Source organism: Populus alba, chromosome 11 (assembly GCF_005239225.2).
Source record: "Populus alba chromosome 11, ASM523922v2, whole genome shotgun sequence".
Taxonomy (NCBI): domain Eukaryota; kingdom Viridiplantae; phylum Streptophyta; class Magnoliopsida; order Malpighiales; family Salicaceae; genus Populus; species Populus alba.
Window position 1 is genome coordinate 15,281,659 of NC_133294.1, and position 27,806 is coordinate 15,309,464.

The 27,806-nt window shown below is 32.8% G+C and overlaps 5 protein-coding genes and 1 pseudogene across 7 annotated transcripts; 4 read left to right on the forward strand and 2 right to left on the reverse strand.

Moving 5' to 3' along the window:
- The first annotated feature begins 1,179 nt into the window (after positions 1–1,179).
- LOC118047548 (uncharacterized) lies at positions 1,180–1,887 on the forward strand. Its single transcript, XM_035056882.2, has one exon. It carries the CDS (start codon positions 1,243–1,245, stop codon positions 1,447–1,449), a length of 207 nt encoding a protein of 68 aa, XP_034912773.1. The 5' UTR covers positions 1,180–1,242; the 3' UTR covers positions 1,450–1,887.
- An 8,762-nt stretch (positions 1,888–10,649) lies between these two features.
- Positions 10,650–13,992, forward strand: LOC118047547 (receptor-like protein kinase THESEUS 1). Its single transcript, XM_035056881.2, has one exon. It carries the CDS (start codon positions 11,175–11,177, stop codon positions 13,707–13,709), a length of 2,535 nt encoding a protein of 844 aa, XP_034912772.1. The 5' UTR covers positions 10,650–11,174; the 3' UTR covers positions 13,710–13,992.
- A 1,389-nt stretch (positions 13,993–15,381) lies between these two features.
- LOC118047545 (uncharacterized) lies at positions 15,382–17,619 on the reverse strand. 2 transcript variants are annotated; one of them, XM_035056879.2, is made up of 3 exons: positions 17,078–17,619; positions 16,528–16,689; positions 15,382–16,414 (listed from the first exon to the last, which is right to left on the reverse strand). In XM_035056879.2, exons 1-3 carry the CDS (start codon positions 17,091–17,093, stop codon positions 15,624–15,626), a joined length of 969 nt encoding a protein of 322 aa, XP_034912770.1. In that variant the 5' UTR covers positions 17,094–17,619; the 3' UTR covers positions 15,382–15,623. The 2 variants fall into 2 exon arrangements, with proteins under 2 accessions (XP_034912770.1, XP_034912768.1); XM_035056877.2 differs by lacking the exon at positions 17,078–17,619 and having other exon boundaries at positions 16,528–17,067.
- Positions 17,620–17,851: 232 nt separating this feature from the next.
- On the forward strand, positions 17,852–18,805 carry LOC118047546 (phytohormone-binding protein). Its single transcript, XM_035056880.2, has 2 exons — positions 17,852–18,206; positions 18,382–18,805. Exons 1-2 carry the CDS (start codon positions 17,918–17,920, stop codon positions 18,663–18,665), a joined length of 573 nt encoding a protein of 190 aa, XP_034912771.1. The 5' UTR covers positions 17,852–17,917; the 3' UTR covers positions 18,666–18,805.
- Positions 18,806–19,186: 381 nt separating this feature from the next.
- On the reverse strand, positions 19,187–20,165 carry LOC118047493 (uncharacterized; annotated as a pseudogene).
- Positions 20,166–22,263: 2,098 nt separating this feature from the next.
- Positions 22,264–25,884, forward strand: LOC118047544 (lysine-specific histone demethylase 1 homolog 2). Of its 2 annotated transcripts, none has more exons than XM_035056875.2 (3): positions 22,264–22,578; positions 22,756–24,658; positions 24,753–25,884. In XM_035056875.2, the coding sequence occupies exons 2-3, from the start codon at positions 23,125–23,127 to the stop codon at positions 25,490–25,492; spliced, it is 2,274 nt and encodes a 757-aa protein (XP_034912766.1). In that variant the 5' UTR covers positions 22,264–22,578; positions 22,756–23,124; the 3' UTR covers positions 25,493–25,884. The 2 variants fall into 2 exon arrangements, with proteins under 2 accessions (XP_034912766.1, XP_034912767.1); XM_035056876.2 differs by having other exon boundaries at positions 23,112–24,658.
- The last annotated feature ends 1,922 nt before the right edge of the window (positions 25,885–27,806 follow it).

Sequence of the window (27,806 nt, forward strand, 5' to 3'; positions counted from 1 at the left end):
TCATTATGACCGAGGCAGGTTTTGTTAGATAAATAGTTTAAGATAAAAACGAATAACAAATTGGTTTAAATACGTAAAAATATTATTTTTAAGGTATTACTTTATTTTATATAGAGATTAGGGGTGATTATTTTCAGTTTGGTTTGATTTTTATAAAAAAAAATAACCAAATAATTTATTTTTAAAAAAAAAAAAAAACTGGTTCAAACCGACCGGTTTTGATTTGGTTTTTTAGGACAAAATCCGATTCAAACTAGTTTGACTTGTTTTTTTGTTTGGCTCGGTTTTTTTTGTTTGGCTTGATTTTTTTTCCGATTTGGTTCGGGTTTTTTTAGTTTGAGTTTGGTTCGGTACGGTTTTTTCGGTTTCAGGTTTATAAAACCGAACCGATCGGTTTTTTTAAATTTTAATCGGTTTTTTTTTCACGGTTTGGTTTTTTCAGTTATTTTTTTCCAGTTTTCTTAGTTTAATCAGATTTTTTGGATTTTTTTACTCGCCCCTAATAAAGATAATATTTTCAGGATACAACTAAACCTTCTAATTTTTTTTTACAGAAAGAAAATAAGATATATATATATATATATATATATATATAAGTTTAATTGTCTATAGTTTTCTATGTCAAAACAGGTTTTAATAGACTTGAAAACATTGTAATGAAGTATTATGTCTTTTAATATTATGACTATAAATAAAATTATATGACTATTAATAAAATAATATTTTAAATTAAATTGAATAGTTGTTATTCAGTTTTATCTCAACAATTATAAATATTAAAATTAATTATGAAAATTAAAAAAAAAATTAATCTCATTAACATATTAAATTTTAAGTTTTGAAGTGTAAAGTGTCATCTTTTGATATTATAAATATTCAATAATAGCATTGTAAAACTTATTATAAGAATCCTTCCATTATTGTTTTCATTTAATTTACTATACACAGTAAAAACTCATTTTTTAAAAACACTTAAAAAAAATCAATATAAAATAGCTATCTTTCTTTATTTTTTATTTATTTATAATCTACACCAATATATCCCCTCACGATTAGATGAAACATATGCATCGAAGTACTTCGTTTGTTTCCTTGCCACATGTCAGTTACCTAACGATCAGTACCACATGTACCAAACAGTTGCCATGTATGCGTATAAATACCATGACAACCACACTTGCCATTAGCGTGCTGCAAAACACACACGAATAACCTCAAAAATCTCACAAATATTTCATTGCAATGGTTTGTTTCTGTTTCTTGGTGGACCAGACAAGGAAGGTTAGAAGATTCAAGCCGGTAGCCGGGTCATGTTCAAGGTGCGGTCGTGGTGCAAGCGTCGCTGATATGAGAACTTCAACAAGATTTTGTTATGTTCCATTTTACTGGGATTCTTGGAGAGCTATTATCTGTACCTTCTGTGGAGCTATTCTCAAATCTTACAGATGAATTTTCGAGCTATATATATATATATATATTCGATAAAAGTTTTGGAGCTATATAAACACATAAATCTATGATCACTTGACTTTATTTTGGCTCTCTCTCTCTTTCTCCACCTTCTTCTGTTTCTTACTCCATGTTATGTATGAATCTTCGTATAATAAGATGCCTTCTGAGGGATTGACTTTGGTTTAAGGGTATATGTTACTTTCTCATTTCTGGGTAACGTCGGATGGAGGATAGTACTCTGCAACTTTGGTGCTGCAGCAAATTAGTATTGCTCCTGTATGTTTAATCTCTTCTGCTGGAAAACGATACTAGGTCTGGGAATGCTTGGCGATCAAGCAGCTGGTTCATAAGTCAGCGAATGAATTGTACAGTTCATCAAGTATTAGAACACGTAGAGAGAACCCATGTAAATGATATATATACTCCAACTATCATAAGGATATTGACATCGTGATGAATCATGCAAATAGTTTTAAATCCTTGCCAGCTTAATTTCTATATCTTCTCTGGATTGTTTTTCCGAATTTGAACAGGTCTTGCTTGACACAGACCCTTCTCATTGTGCTTGAGTAAAATCATCGTCGCGGCTTCATATTTGGAGGCGTAGGTGATTAAACAAGAGAGAAGTGTGTTTTCATCTATTGGAAACAGCAATTTCATCTAATGGATGTGTTTTCGTTAGTCTGAAATTGAGATCTGCGTTTCCAGGCACAAGAGCATGCATGTTATCCTGATACCTAAAATTGATTAAAACCACACATTGGATGTCAAAGTTTTGAGCACAAATAATCTTAATTTTTTTTCAAATGTTCACATAGAAATGTGATAGCGACTATTTGAATGAAGGGGAGAAGAGGGATAGCTTGCCATGCCAATAATGCAAGCTTTTAATGCTTCTTATAAAAAGTCCAGATCAAGAGCACTGCCTTTGATTTTTAATAAAAACGTCCCTGTAACCTAGGCGATGAGGAGCTTGCCCTCCAAGCTAGTTGACTCTTAAAAAGCAGCGAAAGAGACTGCAAGAAAATTCAGAAGAAAAAAAAAAAAGGAAAAAAACATTGATAGTGTTTATCATGCTGTCGAAGGAATCATTTCTGATATTTTCGATTAACAGGATGCATCACTGGTAAAAAAATTAATTAAATTCCAAATGTTAAGGCTTAAATTCTAATGGAATTTATTCTCTGTATTAAAATAATATTTTTTTTATTTTTAAAAAAATATTTTTAATATAATCTAAAAAAATAATTTGAAGTAAAAAAAAATTTAAAAAATTTTTTTTTAAAAATAAAAACAAATAAAATAAAAATCCTGTGATTTTTTATTTTATTTTTGGTTGATTGTGAGTGTTTTTTTTTATTTTTTATTTAAGATATTTGTAGTTGTATCTTCAAATAAATATATTTATAAAAATTAAATCGGCAGAGTAGTTGTATCTTTTTTTTTTATTTACGTGGATGTTCCGGCCAGCTTGCGCGTACCACGACTAATCTCACGGCTCACTGAACATCCTGTAAACCCAGTGAGCATATAAGATATCGCGGGGATGACATGCGTGCATGGTGAAGTTTGAACCCAAATGCAAAGAAAAAAAATAAATCCTCTTTAATCACTTGGTCAAACCTCAAGAGCAGATTAGTTGTATATTCATCGGCAGAGTAGTTGATTGCGAGTGTGATTGAATTTAAAGTTTTCTCCGAATCTGTTAAAAATACATTTATTAGGTAAGACTAGTCAAAGCCCAAACATGTTGACCATTAAAATCCTTAGTTTTGACAGGAACGTTATCACGCCACGCTGCTTGGCATAAATGTGTGCTTCCGGATTTGGACACCATGTTGAACTTCAAGTTATTCTCTCTCTATATTTTCCCCCCTTGACGGTTGGTAAAAAATTAGTTGGGTTTCCCACGCCCTTTCAAAGAAAACTAGCTATTTAATCCACGTATTGCCGCGTGTCTGTAATTTAAAAAAAAAAAAACAATTATGGGTATACAAGTTAACAATAATCAAATAAAATTAAATAAAAATCTAAAATATAAATAAAAAAGTTCATGTAATTACCTAATCAAATAAAATAATAATTATTTATATAAATAAACAAAAAGAAACATTAACAATAATCAAAAGAGAAACTAAAAAAATAAGAGATGGGTGTAAGCTAATATATTTGATATTGCAATGTAGGTTATTTATCTAACTGTGTTTAATGAATTTATTTATGAAAATTAATTTGTAATAGAAATAGACATACATAAAATTTATTGAATAAAATAAAAGGAAAAAATTATATGCAAGACTGCACATATTAAAAACATTGTAAAAAATAAATTTTGTTATTTTTAAAACTAAGTTTAATCTATATAAAATATAAAAATAAATTATATATAACTCACACTAACCTCATAAGAAATTAAACACACTCAATATCATAAAAAAATAATCGTTGTTTCAAAAGGACTAAATAAGAAAACAAAATCACAAAAATGATTATTAATCAAAATATGCAAAAAATATTTTTAAAAATACATATAAAAAATTAATAATTTAAAATAATATATATATAAAAAAAAAAAGAACGAAGTCATGTGCTATGGGCCTGGTAAGCTAAGGCCTAGCGCCTAGCCCACAAAAAAAAGGCTAACGCATAAACCTTTATTTTATTTTATTTTGAAGTAAATGGGGTGGCAATACATGAGGCATTATCTATAATTGTTCAGAATCTGGTTGCTATAGTGGCTGGAAAAACGAGGCTCTTGTTTTTTCAACTCAAAACTTATTTTGAACTTATTTTTTTTACCTCAAAACACCATAATCAATTCAAAACAAAAAAATCTTTAAGGGCTCAATTTTTTTAAGTGTTTTCAAGCTGAGAAAACACTTGATCTTAACTTTCCTCATTATATAGAACTATTTGACACAAAAATTAATCATTTTAGTATTTGAAATCATCGTCAATAACAGTTTTCTCTCTCTAAGAAGAATTTGGCGACCACCTCTCCCTTTTCCACTAAAAAAGAACTAAAAAGCAAAAAGAAAAATAAAGTATGGTACCAAAAATAATGCTTGAAAATTATAGGGTCCGATTACCTAATATTTTAAAAAGATAGGGAACTAAAATTAACTTTTTAAACAAATTAGAAAGTCACCACTCATATTACCCATGTTTTTCACTTAAGCTCTCTTTCTATTAATTTAACCCTCACCCCTAAAAAATATGCAATTGTGTTCTAATTTGGGCTCAAAGGACCTCAATTGCATAAAAAAAAAGTTTCGGAAATCAAATTAAATTTTTTTTTAAAAATCTCACTATTGGTAATTCATAGTGAAAGTGAGAGAATAAATAAAATAGCTACAGTAAAAAAAACCAAATGCTTTATAGCTACAGTAAAGAAAACCAAATGCTTTATAATTTTTTTAAAATATATTTTATATATGATGCTTTGATAATAAAAATGGATATAGTAAGAAAAACATAGAAGAATTTTTTTTTTCAAATTATCTTTTCTGATTTTTTTTTATTTTGATGACAAAATGGTTTTTTTTCTTAGCAATATATTTTATTAAATAAAAAGTCTAAACAATCAGGAAAAAATTATTTTAAAGACTAAAATTTATATTCTTTAAAAAAATATTTTACTAAACAAATTATTCTTTTCTCATTGATGCATTTTTTACCAAAACAGTTTTTTTATTAGTAGCATGTTCTTAAATTAAAAACAACGACAGTTAAAATAATGGTTTTGTAAAACTTTAAATAATTTAAAATAACCAGGAAAAGACATATCTCTTAAATGCAATTTCCTTATTAATACATTTCTATTTTTTTTTCTAACAAAAACACCTTTTTTTTATTAGAAGCATTCTGTTTAAATAAAAAAAAAACTTATTATAATATGAAAATAAATTCTCAATAAAAAAACACATTGAAAATCATGTCTTGATATTTTTTAAGCAATATAAAAAAAAATCAATAAAAAAAAACACATTAGAGATCCTAATACTATTTGAACGTACCACCTCTCTAAATCCACCAAATTTGTATTGTTTGTTTACCGGATCCAATATTTTCTGTAATCTTTTCAAATCTAGATGATATAAGAATTATGGGTTTGTGCTCTAAATATACGAGTCAATGTTTAATTGAGGTTTATTCAAGGATTCACAATATAAATTCAAATTCTTCAATGGAATTCAAGTGGTGAAATTGTCAGATTTGTCGTTGTCCAAAGATTTTGATAACTTATCATAGTGTTGTTTTTTTCAATAATAGAACTCATAATGTAGCTATTTTTTTTTTTTAATGTGAGTATTTAGATAAATTTGAATATACCTTGACTAAATCCATGAGTCCTGAAATTAATGATCATGTAAATCTCTAATGACTTTGAGATTTGTAGGATTCGAACTAATGATCTTTAAAAAGTAAATTTAGAGTCTAATTAGTTGAGTTACACCCGTTCGCCCTCTTTTTTTTTTTTTAATTTTTTATATTTCAAAATAAAATTCAATTTAAATAAATAATTACAATCACGTTTCAAAAATAATTCAATCATTTCATTTTTAAAAATAAAATTAGATATTTGTATAGTTATATTTGCATAAAAATAATACAGATTTTTTTTTTAAAAAAAAACTAGTTTATAAATCGTGATAAGTTAGCTTTTGATTAAAAAAAAAAAGACATTTTTTTATCAAATAAATAAATAAATAACAGAAAGGCATTTTTGCTTAAAAATAATACATTTTTCTCCGGAATTTAAAACATATTAATTCTATGGTGTTTTATTTTAATTGGTTTGAATTTTTATTCAAACGACCATACTATTGTTAAAAACATAACAACTTTGTTAAATTAAGAAAAATACTTTTAAATATAAATTGGTTTTTTTAAAAAAATAAAATAAAACCCCAACCTAACGGGGACCATACTCGAAAAGGAAAAGAAAAGGAAATCCCAACATAATAAATAAACTATAAAAACTACTTTATTAAAAGTCGGGCCCAAGCTTAAAGGTTTGGAGAGGTAAATAGGTGTTCTTGTCATCGAGCCGGGCTGATTCTTGATTTAGATGTGGATGCGGATCCAACCCAGTCTCCCTGGTTAGCTGGACAGGGCAGGTCTCTATCTCTTTTCACTTCCAGGTGCGAGTCTTGATTTTGAAGACCAATGACCCAGTCGACGAGCCTTGTAAGTGTTCTATCAATTGAAATTGCTTGGAGAAAAAAAAATCACTTCAAGTTTCCTACTTGAAAAATTTTATGGTGTTTCAGAAATAATTAATAATATTTTATTAGTTAATTTTTGGTTTATTCTAAAAAAAAATTATAAAGAGAATAGAAAAAATAAAACTCATGTATTGATTTAAGTTTCCATTATATAAACAACTATAAAACATGTTTTTTTTTATATGTGGAATATAATTTTTAGAGAGTTACGATTTTTTTCAAAACATTTTATCTAAGATTTTTTTAAGATTAATTTTTTATTCACTCACAATTTATTTTAATCATACTAATATTTTATGTTAAAGAGTTTTTTCAACAAAATTTTAACTCTAAAAACAAGTAAACTTCACTTTTAATTTTACCTCAAATATATCCTTTTACAAACCATGTTTTAAATAAATTTTTCCAACATTATTTTGATGGCACAACAAGTAAATGTCCTTATCAGTCCTCGTGTTATGAATCAGATAGTTGTCTTTTCTATTTTATCCTTGGTAATAGAATTTATTGGACTGCATTTGTCCTATATTATTCACAAGTAGTGTAATTGTGGAATAAATTTTTATATTATGATAAGCAAATATACTTAATAGTCAGCATTCAAATAATCATGGAAAAATCATTGATTCTAGGTATCTTTGATTCCCCCACCCCTAAAATGACAAATTTTGCACGTCAAATCTCATATGGTATTAGGTAAGATCGTTTGAAAGGGAAGTGGGCAAGGGTGAGTTTTATATATGATGAAAATCATAGACATTAATTTGAATTCAATAAGTTTATAAATATAATTTGTGAGAGAGGAATTATACATTCCTAATTTTAATTTTATTGTTTATTTAAAATAAAAACATTTCAATAATTTTATGTTAAAAGTAAAAGAGTAAAAAATATTGAGAAATGAAACATTAAATGCACAAGATTTTATTAAATTATGCTATTGCAGCAGTCCAATTTTTCTTGTCAATGACTATTTTTTATCAACCTGTTTCTCCATAATAAATATTAAATACCAACATTTTTTATCGTAACACCTAATTATTTTTTCAGTACGACACTTACATAATTGTCTTCCATTATTATTAAATATGGTGTATGCAACTCCAAGCTTCTAAAGATAATTTTATATAATCAAAATAATTAAACACTTCAAATCATCAAGTAAACACATAATAATAATACCACTAAAAACCACACAATATTTAGTTTTCTAAGCTATAATTTTTTCTTTTTTTTATATAATTTATTAACTTAGTATCAGTGAGATTTTTAGTTTGATAGAAAATTTATTTTTGTAAAAGATGTATTCGTGGAAAATCTAAATTTAAAATGAAATTCTTATAAATTAACCATGATGAACAAATCTAATTAATAACCCATTGTACAATCTCAGAATGGCAAGATGAAGGATCTAATCTCTAACCTCAGCCTAGGAAACTCCGAATCTTACACCAACTTAGTTAAATGTGTGGGACTAGAGTTTGTTTGGACAGTGTGGTATTGGTTGCTTTTTAAATAGCTTTTCGTGTTGAAATACATGTCAATTATGTTTTTTTTATTTTTTAAAAATTATTTCTAACATAATTTTAATAATAATAAAAAAATTTATGAAAACACATGTTGGAAAACAGTTCTGACCATATTGAGGCCATTTTAACACTATTTTATCCTCTTTTTCATGCAAGTAATGCACGTTAGGCTGGATTGACCCCCACACGAAACCTCTTCATTTATTAATCCTTAAATATCCGTTACATTGAAAAAAGAAATGCCCCTTTTGCATGTTTCTTGAGTGATTGGCTAGAAATCTCCAGCTTGTAGTCATTAATAATTTTCTAGAGAATAAAATTTATCAAGAGACAATTAAAAATACTAAAAGGTGGAGAGAGAAGAAGCTTATAGTGGCGGTGGCCATGTGCTTCGGTGCGGCGGTTTATAAAAAGAAAAAAAGAAACAAAATAACGCATACTACTGTTTTGATGTCAAGACGTCCGATATTATGCATGATTCCGTCTCTAGCTGTCGTTTCTTCCGTTGGGGGAGGTGTTGTTAACGACGTTGAGATAATGACAGCTTTTTTTTTTTTTTTTTTTTTTTTTAAATAAGGGATATTTTAGAATTAATTTGTATATCGAGTAAGACTAAGTTTTTTAATTAGATAATTTTTAAAGTATATTCTCATATCGACTTTGTGCATTTAAATAAAATTTAATAAATTTATCTAGATATTGGTTTGAATATTTAAACCTAAAACAAAAAGAAAAAAATAATTAACTTCTTTAATTATAAGGTAATTTATCAAACCTAAAACTTATTTTCTTTAATTTTTTTTCAAAGTCTATGAATGTATAATATAATTATGTCAATTAATTATAGATTTTAAGAGAAAATTATAATTTTAAGATTTTTATAACTGGTTTTTTTATTGATAGGTCAATATCTAATGATAGAAATTGTCAATAAAAAATGTGATGAATGTTGTTTTTTAAAGTATTTTTTATTTTAAAAAATATTAAAATAAATATATTTTTTATTTTTTAAATTTTATTTTGATATTATACCATCATATTAAAATAATAAAAAATATTAATTTTTTTAATTTAAAGTAAAAAAGTAATCAAGATTTAATAAAAAACCGATTTAATGGCAGGGGGCCATACCACCTAGAATTTAACGACGTGAATGTTATTAATTATTTTGTGTATGCCAGGTGTACCAAACGGTGATAAGACACCGTCATCTGACGCCGCCTAGTCTGTCCCTTCTCAATCTCAAAGCCGCGTAAAACGGGTCCCAATGATCGTCCCATCCACCATTTCCCTTCTTAAAAAAAATTCAATGTTAAGTGATTTTTTTTTAATTGTTTTTAAACTATATTTTATCTAAAAAAATATCAAAGTTTTTTAAAAAATATTTTTAAGATTTTTTTTTTAATTTTTTTATATTAATATAATATATTTTTAAAAATATTATTTAAATATATTTTTAATTAAAAAATAATTTTAAAAAATAATTTTAAAAAATATCAAATATCATATTACCAATCGCACACTAAATCATTTCTCTTGAAAAAAAACAAAACTGTACATAAATATAATGGTCTTGTATATAAATTATTCTCAAATTGTTTTAGCTTGTAGCCTATTAAATTATCTGTGCTTCACTAATAAAATAATTTCTTTCTGGGTTAAGCTTGCTTTTGTTTTTGGGTATTAAAAAAATTATTGTTTTGAAAAAAATATCAAATTAATATTTTTTTAGTATTTTTAATGTTTTTTATGTGATAATATTAAAAATAAAAATCTGAAAAAATTAATAAATTTTCAAATAAAAACTATTTAAAAAAAATAATATAAAAAATGTGAAACATAAATAACCACACAAATAGACCTCAGACGTAAACTTGGCTACTCCTGTGCATAAATTCCATTCTTTACAATGACACATGAGAAATTTTATGGTGTGATTATATTGTCGGCAACTCCATATTTTATTATACAGTAAAGAAAAAGATTTTAAAAATATATTTTTTTGATAGAAAATAAATTTTTTATCATTTTTTTTGGGGATAAGTACGATTTTCTTATATATAACTTTGTTAGTGTAAGCTTTAAATTCTTGTTTTTTTTTTTTTTTTTTAATCAAATCAACAGCAATAATTATCAATATATTATATATATATATAATAATAATAACAGTTGAGTTGTTTTTTGAAGGAAGCAAGAAGTTTCCATCCTTTTTCTTCTTCTTGTGGGCCCTCCTTTTTCACTGGTAAATGAGAATGACAGCCTAATCACCAGCCTGGAAAGCAAAGGGTTTCTATAAGTAGCATTAGCGGTGTGTTTGGGAAGATAGAATTGTATTTTTTAAAAGTGTTTTTTTATTTAAAAGTATATTTAAATATATTTTTTTTTTTTAAAATTTATTTTTATATAAATATATTAAAATAATTTAAAAATGCATATAAAAAATTAATTTAAAATAAAAATAAAAATTAAAGTTTTTATAAAAATCCAGTTAAAACACCTCCCAAACGCCTCCTGAAAATCTCGATGCTTGATGGGTTTTCATGGCTTCACTCATTCATTGTCTACTGGTCTTTGATCATTAACTCCAACCCAATTCTCTCTTTGATCATAGCTTCTCTACTTTTCTTTCTTTCTTCTTGAGGTAAGATTGTATATTTCAGCAAAAGCTTTTGTCTTTGCTAATCTTCAGACTGCATTCTTTTATATTTTATCACCGTCTTTTAATAGAGCCAAGGTAGGCTGAAGTTGGTCTGCATAGATCTGAGGTTCTTGAGGATATTGTTTTGGAGGCATTTAGTGATTGGGGAGCTAGGTTCATAAGGCCTCAGGCTTGCTAGGGGAAATTCTTCTGGTTCCTAGATATCTTTGTGAAGTGGGGTTTTTTTTTTTTTTTTTTTTTTGTCTTTGGAGTTGGGAATTGGGCATTTTTAGGTTGCTAGGAGCTTGAGGATTTGGGATACTGCAAATGGTGAGGATGAAAGGAGAGAGTTGGTTACCTGTAGTTGTTGCTTTCGTTTTATTTGAGCTCATTGGTCATAATATATCATTTGCTGCATTCACTCCTCCTGATAACTACTTGATTGCTTGTGGTTCTACACAAAGTGTCACCTTTCAAGGTAAAACTTATGTTCCTGATTCAGGGCATTCTTCTCTCACTATAAAAAGTGGGACTTCTGTTGTTGCTAAGTCCAATTCTAGTTTCCCATCTCCAATCTATCAATCTGCTCGAATTTTCTCTGGCATATCATCTTACAAATTTGATATCAAGCAAGAAGGCAGGCATTGGATCCGCCTTTATTTTTACCCTATTCCAAACTCAGGCCATAACTTGATGTCTTCGTTGATTACAGTAGCCACAGATGATTTTGTACTCTTGAACAATTTTACATTCAAGAACTATAATGGTTCTTATATGTTTAAGGAGTATGCAGTCAATGTGACTTCTGATACTTTGACCCTTTCCTTCATTCATTCAAACAATTCCGTCACATTTGTTAATGCAATCGAAGTTGTTTCTGTTCCTGATGGAGTACTTCCAGACCAGGCATTAGCTATAAATCCGTCTTCTCCTGTTAGTGGTCTCTCTGAACTTGCCTTTGAAACTGTTTTCCGGTTAAACACGGGAGGTCCGTTGATCACTGCTGAGAATGATACTCTTGGGAGGATTTGGGAAAATGATGCCAAATATCTCCATATGAACAGCTCTGCATTGAATGTTTCAGTTAACCCTGCATCCATAAGATATCCACCTTCTCTCACTACTGAAATAGCACCATATTGGGTTTATGCCTCCGCCGAAGTAATGGGAGATGCAAAAGTAGCCAACACGAACTTCAACATAACTTGGGTGTTCTCTGTCAACCAAAACTTCAGCTATTTTGTGCGGGCACATTTCTGTGATATCGTGAGCAAGGCTCTGAACAATCTTGTATTCAATCTGTACATAAATGATGATATTGCCGTTGAGAGTCTTGACCTCTCAACCTTTACTGGTGGCTTGAATGTACCCTATTACAGAGACTTTGTCTCCAACGCATCAGTAGATTCAGATACTTTCACTGTAAGTATTGGTCCAGATACAACATCGGATATGATAAATGCAATTATGAATGGGCTGGAGATTTTCAAGATCAGCAATGAAGTTAAAAGCTTGGATGGGCTTTCTTCTGTTGAGAGCGTCCTTCCTCAATCACCCTCGAAGAAAAAGAAGATTGGAATTATTATTGGTTCACTTGTTGGAGCCCTGGGTGCATTTGGTTTGATTTGTCTCTGTTACTGTTGCTTGGCAGCCCGCAGGTCAAAGACGACTACTCACCAGGCACATCCATGGCTGCCATTGCCATTATATGGAAACTCTCAGACCAAGATGTCCACAACTTCTCAAAAGAGTGGAACAGCAAGCTGCATCTCGTTGGTTTCCTCTAATGGTCGGCTCTTCACATTCCAAGAAATCCTTGATGCAACGAACAAGTTTGATGAGAGCCTGCTTCTTGGGATTGGCGGCTTTGGCAGGGTGTACAAAGGAACCCTTGAAGATGGAACTAAAGTTGCTGTCAAAAGAGGAAATCCCAGATCTGAACAAGGTCTTGCTGAATTCCGAACAGAGATTGAAATGTTATCAAAGCTTCGCCACCGTCATCTTGTCTCACTTATTGGCTATTGTGATGAGCGGTCTGAAATGATTCTTGTCTACGAATACATGGCTAATGGACCACTCAGGAGCCATCTATATGGCACCGATCTACCGCCTCTATCATGGAAGCAACGTCTTGAAATATGCATTGGGGCTGGCAGGGGCCTGCATTATCTCCACACAGGTGCTGCTCAAAGCATTATTCACCGAGATGTTAAGACAACGAACATTCTTTTGGATGAGAGTTTCGTTGCCAAAGTTGCTGATTTTGGCCTCTCAAAAACAGGCCCAGCTATTGATCAGACGCATGTGAGTACAGCTGTTAAGGGTAGCTTTGGTTACCTTGATCCTGAGTACTTCAGAAGGCAACAACTCACAGAGAAGTCAGATGTGTATTCATTTGGAGTGGTTTTAATGGAAGTTCTCTGCACTAGACCAGCTCTAAACCCTGTTCTCCCGAGGGAACAAGTCAATATAGCAGAGTGGGCAATGACCTGGCAGAAGAAGGGCATGTTGGATCAAATCATGGACTCTAATCTAGCAGGAAAGGTGAATCCAGCGTCTCTCAAAAAATTTGGGGAGACAGCTGAGAAATGCCTTGCAGAGCATGGAGTTGACAGGCCATCGATGGGAGATGTCTTGTGGAATCTTGAGTATGCTCTTCAGCTTGAGGAGACCTCATCTGCCCTCATGGAACCTGAAGACAACAGTACAAACCATATCCCAGGCATTCCATTGACGCCACTCGAACAATTCGATAACAGCACAAGTATAATTGATGGAGGGAATTCTGGAACAGAAGAAGATGCCGAAGATGTGGCCACTAGTGCTGTATTTTCTCAGCTAGTGAATCCTCGTGGAAGATGAGAAGCGAAGGCTTCCATCCATTCTTGGACAAAGGACATTCTGGTGAAGATTCTGGGGAATGTTCCCAGATAAATGTGAAGATATGAACAAAAGTTATCTCTTGTTACGTTATTCAAATTTTTTACCTCAAATTTTCTTCCATAGCTTGTAATATAGTTGAGTGATGCGTGCGAATCAATCCATCAGAAACTGCACGGTACCATAAGGGTTCTATTATTGTCTTGATCTAAAATTCTTCTGGCTTCCAGCTGCCATGCTATTTATTTTTCACACAATTACTGGATATTCAATGTGTTGGGTCACAGATTGATTATAGAAACAAGGCACAGCTCACCGTCTTAGTATTCTGGTATACTTGCTATGCTAGCTTGAATTTGTGATGTCTTGTATTTCTGATATGCTACTGCGTTACATAGAACAAAACAAATTTCTCTCCAGGTGTAAGACATGATTTGTGGGAGCTCATTCCCAACAATGAGATTCAGCCTCTACTCCAAAGCTTTCATTTTCTAGTTCTTGTGATCTGGAAAGTACTATATAAATCTTCTTATGTAATAAATTGTGCGTTTTACATAGCATCCAATTTGATCACGACAGTGTCTAGCTATTTCAGCAGTTTATCCACTTCCTTACTATGGTCATTATGGAGAACAAACAGGAGCCATGATTGACAGCAACGACAGGCCAGCTTCTGTTCACGAAAAATAGAAAGAAAAAAAGAAGAGCTTTGTGAATAACCTCTGGTAAAGCAATTGCTGCACAATCACTGAACACTTTTCTGGTCTTCGAATATTTTTTTATCTAAGACTTTGGATCGAACTGGTCTCTAGCGAACATGACTCCAGAAGAAACAGTAACTGGCCCATGAATCTTGAACCGTGTGAGTCTGGTCAGACTGGATGGGTTGCAGAAGGGTCCTATTCGTTTAAAATTGGGTTTAGTAGTAATTATGGTATAAAATATATCTGTTTTTAGAAATATATTAAAATATATTTTTTTATTTTTTTAAATTATTTTTGACATTAACACATCAAAAAACGATATAAAAATATAAAAAAAAATTAAAATTTAAAAAACAAGATTTACATCATATTCTAAAAATATACCCTAAATCTTGTTCCATGGAGATTTTCCGCCTTTGCTGGCCCAAGGTTGAATGCTTTCAATCCTTATATTCTCTGAAGGAGAAAGTTTTACAAATGACCTGAGTCTGGACCATGAGAATCGGTCATTAGAATAGGATTAAGATATCTTTACACAATTTAATTTTTTTATTTATTGAATTGAATTAGCTCTCACTACTCGAATGAGGAAAACAAAAAGAATCAGGCTATTAGCAAAGTATTTTGTTATGCAAAATCCCTTTATATCAACTCATAGTTCTTTTTTTTTTTTTTTTAATAAGAAGACATTAAATACCTTTCCGATTCCTATCTTTTGATTTATATTATTTTTAAATATATATCTTCAAGTAAAATTCTTATAGAATTGAATTTTATATGCATTTACACTATCTTATTCAACAATAAAAACTTATATTATTAATTATGATGTAAATGTATGTTTTATATTATTTTTAATAATACATGAAAAGGAATCACAAAAAACGCTAACTAGGACTAATGGAGGAGGCAACCGTTGGTTGGATCCTCTAATTAACATGGGAGAGAAATGAAAGAACCAAAGACGACTGTCAAGATCGAACCATAAAGCAAATAACTTAACACGTAACTTCGAGAATGAAGATTTGAAAAGAACTAGCAAAAATGACAGAACAAATTTCATAATAAAAATGGAAATCATTGTTTTGTAGCAGACCATAATCCTCCTGAAACTCTTACCAAATGAGTTTCAATTATTCCGGAAGAAGTTGAAACTTCCGGTGTTATTTTTGCACATGACAACTATCCCCACTCACTTCCTGCAAACTATTCCATGTCCACTGCCGGAACCTCCGGTGCAATCAAGCTTGCCAAAATCCATCAGAAGAGTGTCCTTTTGGTCCAAAACCCCAGCTGGAGAGAACACGCAAGCGCCACAATCGGCAGAGAGAAGAGATGGTGTCCTAAACATTTCCTCTCCTCCCACAACTGGCATTGCAACTCCTGGCTTCGCCGGGTTCTTGAAATCAGGCTGGTAAGTCCTCCCAATTACCCCTTCAACTTTCGACGATAGACCAAAGAACTGGAATTGAACCTCTAAGTGAGCAAAACAGTTATCGGAAGGTATCTGATAGTTATGAATCCTGTCATCTTCTTTGGTTACTGGCACAACATTGATTGAGATCTCTGCAACCTCCGGGAGAGTGACTAGGACACTGTTCTTGCTCGATGTTCTCTGTACTTTAATATCACTATCTGGGGATTGCCATGTAGATAACTGACCTTCCGGTATGATTAGATCCTCCCCATTGTGGGAGAATTTTAGATGGTCAACCTCACCATTCCAGGTTGATGCTTCGGTGGCCTCAAGAGAGAAACTGTGCGAGTCGAAGAGGATGCCAAGAGCTTGAATCCATGTATAGTCCCTGGTTCTGCCTGCTGGCCGAAGGCCAATAAAACGGGCATTGATTTGTAGGTTGAGATCAGATACTAAGCTGAAATGTTCATTGCTTTTGCCATGAAAGTAAAAGACAATGCCATCTCCACCAATGAACCGGGGGTCCAAGCATGCTGCTCCAGGTGCATCGCAATTCGGTTTGATACCTATAATCACCAAGAAAATCATTTTGAGTCGTATAATTACTAGTATAATCCATCAAATGAGGAAAGCTGTTCTGATTTATGAGATTATATAACCGTTGTAAATAAACACTTACGTTTGCATTCGGTCTGGCATACGGGCGAGTTACAGTTCAAACGACAAACTTTTCTCACTTTGGGGTCGGTTGGATTTGCTTCAGGGCATTCAGCTGGACATGCAATCTTCTTGCGAGCACATGGCCCGCTGATACAGGTCCGATACTCAGCATAGATTTGTGCTGCACAACATGCAAGTAGCAGAATCATCAACAAGCCATAATTGCTACTCGAAACCTTCATAGCTATTTCCCTTCAATGACCTAAAGATATAATAGATTGTTGGAAACAAACCTGTACTTATACTTGCCTCTAAAATTCTGATCTCTATATAGATTTTAACAAGTGGGATTTCTTCTCCTTCTTTTAAAAAGGTCAAAAATAAAAATAAAAATAAAAAAACCAACTTGCAAATTCGATTTCTTGTTTAGCTGAACTTACATGTGGGTGTCCTTCAAGTACATTTATGGATAGTTAATTTCTGGTCAATGCTTTAGAGCTCAAATCACAATTTAAAATTGTACTCCAAGGTGATTCAAAGCCTTTCCAAGGGTGGCGTACGAGACCTACTGGTTTGGGCGTTCATTAAAGGGAATCAGCATGTTGAGTCCATGTGATAGCCACACCCTTTTAGCCTGGAAAACCGCTATGAATTCCTGTTTTTTTGCTGCTGCATGTTCCTTGATAGCGTTCCCTGGCTAATTACAGAGCACATACTCTCTGTTCAATGTCAACATCATTTTTTTACTCCCACTTGCGGCATTGCAGGTTTTCATTCCAGACATCCTTGACCATCAAACTCTTTCTCCTCCTCAAGAATCGAAGTCCTCACAATCGCCTTTGAAAAATAGAGCAGTGTCGTCCCAGGAGCAATAACTGGCCAATAACCAGTAACCACATAACTTGGAGTCTAGACAGTGAAAATGGGGTTTGTTTTTATCACTTGTGAAGTGAGCATGTAAGCTTCTGACAGTGACTCTTGAAAGAGAGTAAAAGTACAATGAAATCCCTATAAAGTGGTTCAACTACAAACTAAGGATTAGTACTATAGCTTTATTGCTAATAGGTTAAACGGGCACTGTTCTCATTTGTTTGTTTCGGCTTGCAAAACCGACAGATAGATCAAGTTGCTGTCCCATGTTGATTGAAAATGTCATCATAAAGCAACATTTTTAGGAATTCCAGCTTGAACAATCAGAAGCACAACAGTCTATATGCGACATTGTCCAATCCAGTGGTACATTCCCCTTGGATATATTATCTTGTAGCCCGGTTGGTGAAGTTATCCATCAATCATACATCGTTTATTCATTTTTCATTATCCTTATTCACCTAGATTCTTAGGACAAGACAAGCATCTGCAGACACATTATTTTTTCCTCCTGCACAAGAAAAGATGCCATACATGATATGTGCATCCTGCCCTATAAGATTCTCTCATCGCTCATGATTGATATAATCTCCCTAGCTTCTAACATAGACACACCCCTGTTCCCAAGAATTTTGCGTTTGAGAGTCATGATTAAGGAAGTGAAAACCCAAGTCAATGTTGGGGTTGGAGTGGATGTCTTATGGAAGGCTTTAGCTAAGGATTTGAAGGATATTCTTCCAAAAATGATGCCAAATTTAGTGAAGGATACTGAGATGCTAGAAGGAGATGGTGGCCTTGGTACAATCTATCTCTTCAACTTTGGTCCTGGTGAGTCCATTTCTTTGGCTTATACTAATCAAATGACTGAACTTAATTTCTTAGTTGGAGCATTTAATTCTCTGAATGAATTAAATCAGCAAGGGGAAATCACATATTTGTCTCGTCTTGATGTACCTGTGATGGCAGTAATAGAGTTTTTTTTGCATTCGAAATATTATGTCAGGTATAAAAACAGTAACATACCAGAAAGAAAGGGTTTCAGAGTTTGATGAGTCTGTTCATCGAATCGGCCTGGAAGTAATAGAAGGAGGCCATCTGGATCATGGGTTTTCTCATCACAAGGCAACTTTCCAGCTTACTTCAACAGGGGAGCAGGAGACTCTAATTGATGTCACGATCTCGTATGAGTCTGCAACAGAAGAAGATATCATGCCACCAAATACACCGTCGTCAACATTACTTTTCATCAAGAACCTGGAAAATTATTTGGTGCATGGTGCACCTTAGATCATTTTTATTACCTGGGTTTCGTCTCTTTTGAGTCCTTCCCTGTTACTGTAATGAAGGGCAGAGAATTTCATTTTGATGCATTGATCTTCAGTAATTTTTGAGGTAATAAAGTTTCCATGTCATCGAATTAACAATAACAGGTACATAGACACGCACAGAACATCTATCCACTTCAATAACATCACCTACGAAATATTACTAGCACACATGTAAGACAAAAGACAAATGATTTTACTGCAAGTCAAGATCATTGTCGTTTTAAAGTAGTAGAGTGCCGTAGTTTGTCAACGATGGTAACCAACCCAAATCATGACACACCAAACATAAAAAAAAAACATAACAGTGAATAGCAAGAAACGCCCTTGCAATACAAATACTGGCAAACAGCTCCTGACAGCCGACATTACTTAATTAAGTCTGAAGCCAGGTAAGCTTCTATTGTTTTTCATTAGGAGAGCCACAAATTGCAGCACTTATTTCCTGCAAACGATGCCGTTTCCTGCAGAAGCCCCCTTGGTTCAGACTAGAGTGCCATAGTTCATGACTGAGGAGGTCTGTTGGTTTGAACCACTTTCTGGAGAGAATATGCAGGAGTTGAAATCAGTAGAGAAAAGGGATGTGGTTCTGTAATTGTTTTCACCTCCCAAAATTGGCATTGCCACACCAGGCTTTGCAGGGTTCTGAAAACCAGGCCTCCAAGTCCTGCCAAGTACTCCAACTTTTGAGGATAGGTGAAAGAACCTAAACTGCACCTCCAAGTGGACAAAGCAGTCATTAGCAGGCACTCGATAGTTGTGGATTTTATCATCTTGTATAGTCACTGGAACTTCATTGACCATCTGCTCTATCCTTCAAGGTGATTATGGCACTGTTCTTTCCCGATACTCTCTCTGGTGAGTACCAGGTGGAAAGAGAGAGCCTTCAGGTATGACTAGATCTTGTTCATCGTAAGAGAACTTTAGATGGTCAACTTCAATGTCCCAACTTGCTGCCTTAGTGGCCTAAAGAGAAAAGGTTTGAGAGTTGAAAAAGATTCCCAGGGCTTGAATCCAAGTGAAATCCCAGTCTCTGCCTGCTGACCTGTGACCAATGAAGCGGCTGTTGATTTGAAGATCAAAATCTGATACTATGCTGAAGTGCTCATTGCTGTTTCCATGGAAATAGAAGACGATGCCGTCACCACCAATGAAGCGAGGATCATAGCACGCTGATCCTGGGGCTTCATAGATTGCTTTGCGATCTGGAAAAGAAAGAAGTGTGTGTGTGTCTGTATCAGAAACATGCTTCAGCAACTGTAGTTTCCACAACCAAATTTTGCAAATCGAAAGCCAGTAATCTAAATGTTTTTTTAATCCTGAACAACCTCATAGTCAATGCTATTTTAGCTGTTAACCTGATGAACATATTTAGCATTGATAATGAGAATTGAACGAAAAGAAGATGGTTATATCTTACGCTTGCAAGGGGCAGCGCGATGAGGAGAGTTGCAGTCAACATAGAAAACTTTTTTTTGTTGTGTAACGTGAGTAAGGTGGTGTTTGATATAAAACGTGTTCGGAGATTTGTGATTTTTTTAAAAAATATTTTTTATTTGAAAATATATTAAAATAAATATATATTTTTTAAAAAATATTTTTAATAACAATACATTAAAATAATACGAAAACATAAAAAAAATATTAATTTAAAATGAAGAAAAAAATAAAACTTTTTAATATTTTTTAAAAATACTTTTAAAATATAAAAATAAATAAGAACATAATAAAAAATTGATAAACCATAAATTATAATTTTTTTATTTTTTTTTGATGTAGTTGTGTTGTGTATTTTCAAGGAGTACAAAAATTATAATTTTTTTGTTAAGTCAAAGCTGTTTTTAAGGAAAAAATTTTGTCCCGTAAAAAAAAATAGGTTAAGCTTATCCAATTTTCTATATAAAAAATTAATTTAGTTGAATTAAATTAATATAAAAATAAAAATAATAATTATTATAATTTTAAAATTTAATTAAAAGTTAATTTATATTATGGGTTGGGTTGACTATTAACTCTAGTTTATATAAGAATAAAAATTATTATTGTCATAGTTTTAAAACTCGACTTGAGAGTGTCGACTCTAGGCCAGGCCCAAGTCATGGGTATGAGTTAATTATTGACTTGAGTCAATATAAAGATAAAAATAATTATCAGCATAGCTTTAAAATTAGACTCGAGAGTCGACCCAAGACCAGATCCGGGTCACATATTAGGTTGACCATTGACTCCATTCATTATAAAAATAAAAATGGTTACTATTATAGTTTTAAGACTCAATTCGGGGATCAACCCGAGATCAAGTTCGGGTCACGAGTTGGGTTGGCCATTGACTTGAGTCAATATAAAAATAAATTGATTATTATCATAATTTTAAAACTTAACTCAGAAGTTGACTTGGAGCCAAGTACAGGTCACGACCATGTTGACCATTGATCTAGATCAACCTTAGGATAAAAATAATTATTATTATAGTTTGTTGCCACTAGAGTTGGTATTTTTGCTCATAAATGTATCAAAATATATATTTTTTTAATTTTAAAAGAAAATAATTTTGACATCGGGATATTAAAAGGATAAAAAAAACATAAAAACATTAATTCTAAAAAAAAAATCAAATCTTCATGAAATGTTGCTTGAAATGCAATTCCAAATAACGCCTAGATATGCCAAATATTTTATAATACAAAAAATATTGTAACTCTTGATTTAATTGTTAGATTATGTTTAATTTTTTATAAGATAAAAAATTGAACACAAAATACTTTCATTTCTTAAAAGTTTATTTTTTTAAAAAAAATTATTTGTTAATAAATCTTTAAATATTTCTATGTCCTATATATTTTTTAAAAATATTTTTATTTTTCAAAAATTTCATATTGTTTTGTCTAAAAAGATCATTTTTTTTTTATTTCTCAAATGTTTTTTAGATTTCAAGTTTTTTGAGAAATATTATTTTTTAATGTCTTAAGAGTTTCTTATATTTTGAAAAGAAAAAATAGTGTTGTTTTTATCCTTAAAAACTTTCATAAATTTTTATTGATCGTCATTTAATAATCTAAATTTAGATTGAATAAATTTAGTCACCAAATCTTTTCCATAAATGCATAATTTGGGAAGTTTATCCAATTTAAGTTGAAATCTTCCATTAATTTTCTATTATGGATTTTGTAATAGTTTATTTTCTTTACATTTATTTGTGTTAATGTTAACTGTTAAAGCTTATTATTTTTATGTTTTAAAAGTATTTTTTAAAAGAATTAATTTATTTTTTATTTTTTTTATTTTAAATTATTATTTTTTAATATTTTCATATTATTCTGATATGTTAATGTCAAAATAAATTTTTAAAAATAAAAAAATTATTTAAATACATTTTCAAGTAAAAAAACACTTAAAAAAATTATTATACTCTCAAACACCATTTTAATCTTCAAGATCATCTTCTTGTATGATGAAAAACTTGTTCTTAAATTATCATATTACATTGAGCTTATATGTCCCAAATCTATTTTTATTAGATATGTATAATATTGGGATGTAAGCTGAGGTATTAGACTAATACAAAATCAAGGAAGCTTATAATCAGTTTTAACCTATTTGAATGACGCAAACAACCCTTCAGCGGTCCTCCAAAATCCCAATTTCCAAACCAATCAATCTTCTGTTTTCGCAGTGCCCTAAGCCCATTTCAGCCCTACCCATCATGCCTTTTCAGTTCCCTCCAATTCATTTCTAAGTCAAACCGAGTTAACTCGCTCTCTCCTCCACTTTTCCAGGTCCTACAAAACCCTAACAGAAACTCCCGTTCAATTTCTCCGGGGCAGAACACACTACCCCATACCCCAAACTCAACTTGTGTGGAGAGGATTCCAAAGGTCAGTGACCCTCTTTTTTCCCATTTCTTTAGTAATTTCTTGCACAAATTCTTGGGTTCTTTTTTATTTACTGTATAACATAATATGCGACACATTATATACAAAATATTTTGAATCTGTTGTGTCCAAAGTCAGCGACTACCAATTTGAACTTTCAATTTATGTTGTCTTTTATAGCTATGAATCTTCGATCTCAGTTAAAAGAGGGATGGGTTTGGAGTTAAGTTCCTAAGCTTAAAGTGCTTGAAATTGTGGTTTTTGTATTATTTTAATATTAATATGAAATGGGTTTAGTGATATTTTGGTGAATTATTTGTGGGTTTTAAATGGAATTGATGAATGAGACAGGTCCATTTGGTGATATTTTGCTTGCTTCTGAGATGGTATATTAGTTTTTTAAAAATGAAATTTATGATTTTGATTGATAAATGAGAAGTGCCAGTGTTTTATGAGAGAGTGCTTAAAGTAGAATAGCATGCTATGTTTGTGATGGTGTTTTGAAGCTCAATTTGAGTTGGAAAGTTGGTTTTTAGTGCGTAATAAGAGATGGACACCCCGGAACGGGACAGTTTGCCTAGAAAGAGGTCAATGAGGAAGAAGGTGGGTTCACGGAATTATGATGAGAATTTGATGGATGAATTGATAGAGAAGCATTTAGGCGGTGCTTTTAAGAAAAAGAAACAAACAAAGGAGGATTTGGAGAAAGAGACTGAAACTGAGGCGATGATAGCAATTTCTCTGGGGTTCCCAATTGATGCATTGCTTGAGGAGGAGATTCAGGCTGGGGTGGTAAGACAGTTGGGTGGTAAAGAGCAGAATGATTATATTGTTGTCAGGAACCATATTCTTGCTAGATGGAGGAGTAATGTGCAGGTGTGGCTATCAAAAGGGCAGATTAAAGAAACTGTGAGTAATGAATATGAGCACTTGATAGCTGCTGCGTATGAATTTCTTTTGTATAATGGATATATTAATTTTGGAGTTTTATTACCACTGACATCTCCCATGCCAGAATTGACAAATGAAGGGTCTGTGATAATTGTTGGTGCCGGCCTTGCTGGTTTATCTGCGGCAAAGCAGCTCATGTCCTTTGGTTTCAAGGTCATTGTTCTAGAAGGTAGGAATCGTCCTGGGGGAAGAGTTTATACTCAAAAGATGGGTGGGAAGGGTCAATTTGCTGCTGTAGATCTTGGTGGCAGTGTTATAACTGGTATCCATGCCAATCCTCTTGGAGTTCTGGCTAGACAACTTTCTATTCCACTTCATAAGGTCCGAGATAACTGCCCTTTGTACAAGCCAGATGGTGCGCCCGTTGATAAGGGTATTGACTCCAATATCGAACTCATTCATAATAAGTTGCTTGACAAAGTGATGGAACTAAGAAAAATAATGGGTGGATTTGCAAATGATATTTCGCTTGGTTCTGTTTTGGAGAGACTCAGGCAACTGTATGGCGTGGCCAGATCCACTGAGGAGAGGCAATTGCTTGATTGGCATCTCGCTAACTTGGAATATGCAAATGCTGGATGTCTTTCAGATCTATCAGCCACATATTGGGATCAAGATGATCCGTATGAAATGGGTGGGGATCACTGCTTTCTTGCAGGAGGGAATTGGAGATTGATAAAAGCATTATGTGAAGGGGTTCCCATATTCTATGGGAAAACTGTGGATACTATTAGATATGGACACGATGGGGTTGCAGTAATTGTTGGTGAACAAGTGTTTGAAGCGGATATGGTCCTATGCACCGTTCCTCTTGGAGTCTTGAAGAAAAGAACCATCAGATTTGAACCAGAATTACCTGGAAGGAAGCTTGCAGCAATTGAGAGAATGGGTTTTGGGCTGCTCAATAAAGTGGCCATGGTTTTCCCTCATGTTTTTTGGGGGGAGGACCTGGATACATTTGGATGTCTCAGTGAGCATAGCAATAAGCGTGGGGAGTTCTTTTTGTTCTATGGTAACCATACTGTTTCCGGAGGTGCAGCGCTCATTGCATTGGTGGCTGGAGAAGCTGCACAAATGTTTGAAAATTCAGATCCATCTATGTTGCTTCATCGTGTCCTAAGCGTCCTTAGAGGTAAGACTTGTGATGATTTTCCTTTCTTACCTTTTCCTATTCTTCTGAAAGCTTCATGGAGTTCACATTAGTCAAGTTATGGTTCTTTTGACAGGTATATACAATCCAAAAGGCATCGATGTTCCTGATCCCATACAAACAATATGTACAAGATGGGGTGGTGATCCCTTCAGTTTTGGTTCTTATTCCCATGTCAGGGTACAATCATCAGGCAATGACTATGATATACTTGCAGAAAATGTGGGGGGACGTCTTTTTTTTGCTGGTGAGGCCACAACTAGGCAATATCCAGCCACCATGCATGGCGCCTTCTTGAGTGGCTTAAGGGAAGCTTCTCGCATTTTAAGTGCCAATAGAAGTCAACAAAACAATCCAAGGAAGTCTTTGCCGAAGAATCTTGGGATAAGTAATGATACCTTGATTGGTCTATTCAAGTGGCCTGATCTCACATTTGGAAACTTCTCATTTATATCTAATCCTTTGACAGAAGACCCAAATTCAATGGGGATTATGAGGGTTACTTTTGACAGTTGTGGTGATGATTTGAAGGAGGAATTAGAGAATAGCTTCCAGCGTCCCCTGAACTTACCTTTACAACTTTATACAGTGTTATCTCGTGAACAGGCACAGAGTCTTCAACTGGTTACTGGAGGGGATGACATTAAGTTGTCACATTTGAGTAGAAATCTTGGTTTGAAGCTAATGGGACCTAGTGCTCTAGTAAATCTTGGTAGTTCCTTAATTTCTACTATTGCCAACTCACGAAAAGGAAGGGGTAGGAACCGTGTAACTGCCGGAAAAAGTATAGTACTGTTTGGAGATGGTATCATATGATTGTTCAACACTCGGGCTCCTTTTGATTCAGCATAGAGTCATTTGATGCATGTGCTTCCTATATGAAATGGCATATGTGAATTTGATGAACCTTTTAGTCCTCAGATCTGTATATAATCTTGATGAATGGGCTGGTTTCCCCCTCCAAGAGTAGACAGTTATCTGGAGTTTGTGAGGCACCATTTGTTTGTTGACTACTGAGCTGACCGATTTGGCATTAGTGCATGTAACTGCTAATGTTTAGTGCAGGTAAAACTAAATCAACATCCTACTCATCTTACTTGAGGATGAAATGTTGTGGAAATACATGTACTCTTTTTCTTGGCCCATTGGGCTCTGCCAATTCATCTTGTATTTGACTCTAGATTTGCCTGAAACATTTCTTTGAGTTATGATACAGGTCTCTCGCTCCTCTAGGTTGTACCTCCACGGATTCAGAATTTGCACAAACTTACAGTAGACATCTTTTCTTAACCATGGCTCTTCCCAACAGGAAACTCTTAAGCATTTGGGACAATTATTGTTGAACTCCTAACAGTCATTCCAACTTGGCCAGTATTGTGAATGTCAGCATGTTTAACAGTTCACCATTGTCTAATTTTAATGCAACAAGCTTCATGCGTTGTGAATGGTAAATTGCAAAGCAACATGCAAGCATCAAATATTAACTGGTTAAACGGCAAGGAAACAGACTGAAATCTACTTCACAACTCCAAACCGTAAGGCTTCAAGGACTCAAATCTTCACCCTCGTCTTACCTGACCCTGGCAAGAAAGCATTGCAAAAGAAACGGAAAGCTTGGGGAACCTACGGCTCTGCATTCTGCATGTAGGGATAAAACTTTAATTTGGACTTGATTGATACTGACTTATACTGGATGGAGGAGTATAGACATGATGAATAATGGAATGGATTGGGTATAAATGTTATCATACTTGATTTAAAATTAGTCTGAACTTAACCCAAAATGTATATTTATATTATATAAATATATTTGTAGAATTTTTAGATTTCTTTTGATACAGTATAATAAATACATGCTTTAATAGTAACACAAAACACACACACACATATAATATTTATCATTTAATATACATATATACATTTCAAATATATAAATTAACTATTTTATTTTTTATTGATTAATAAACAATAGTAATTAATGAATACCCATTGAATACCTGAAATCCAATGATTAGTTTGTGGATATATACATTTTTTATTCAATAAATAATAAATAAAATACAAGTATCAAGAAATCCAACCACCAAATATCCATTATTATCGTGTCTGCATGTAGTCCACGCAGATTCGACAATTACAGTCAACTAACCTGCACTTGAGGCACCCAAAACAGAGACAAGGAGTGCAACTATCACAAGTGGGTGAGCGATAGGACAACCTCTGTGGCTGTTACTGCTCGTTCTCTCTTCTTCATCGTTGCATGCTATCCTGTATAAGCCAACACAAAGAACATAATAACATGCAGTTAAGGCCTGGAATTGATGAGATGATTCTGTTCCCCGCAGCGAAAATCTTAGCCTAAGGGGCATTAATCAATAGAGATCTGTGTATTGATTTCTTTTCCCAACAAAATTTATGCCCACAAGCAATTATATCAATTTAAGCCATTTATTTCCGTAAGAAATGATATATTTTAATATTTTTAATTCTCATATTGTTGCAGGCCAACAATGAGCTCTAGGTTCACACAGGGGAAATTCAAAGTTTAAAAGCAATTGTTAAAACGGTGTGTTTTGAATAAGTCATTAAGTCCAAAACGGTGCGTTTTATAGAGTTTATAATTCTGTTACAATTTAGTTAAAAGTCACGTGGAAATGAGAAGGAGCACGAGCTGGTTGTTAGGCTCCACTGTATATATAAACCATTCTGTTACAATAGAAAGTTATGAAATAATACTGATACATTTCCAAATTCTCTCGATCACCACGTTTCCTCTGTGTTCACCTGCAACTTCTTCTTCTTCTTCTCATCGTCTTCTTCCCTGGTACTTCAGTCCTCTTGTTCTCATACCCCTTCTCTTAACTTCATTGATCTATCACTGAATCACCAAGTAACTGCTCCAAGTGGTTCAGAGCTGCATCTTCAGACTCAAATGCCTCCTGAAACGAGATCCCAAGATGCTAGAAGGGTGGGTGAACCCACCCATCCGGAGCAAACACCAGCATATGGCCACATACAACAACAGCTTAATGATACCAGGGCTGATGCTAATATATGTTTCAGAGAACTAAAGGAAGCTATGGATGCCCTTGTGTCACGGGTAGACACAACACTGCAGAAAACTGAACCT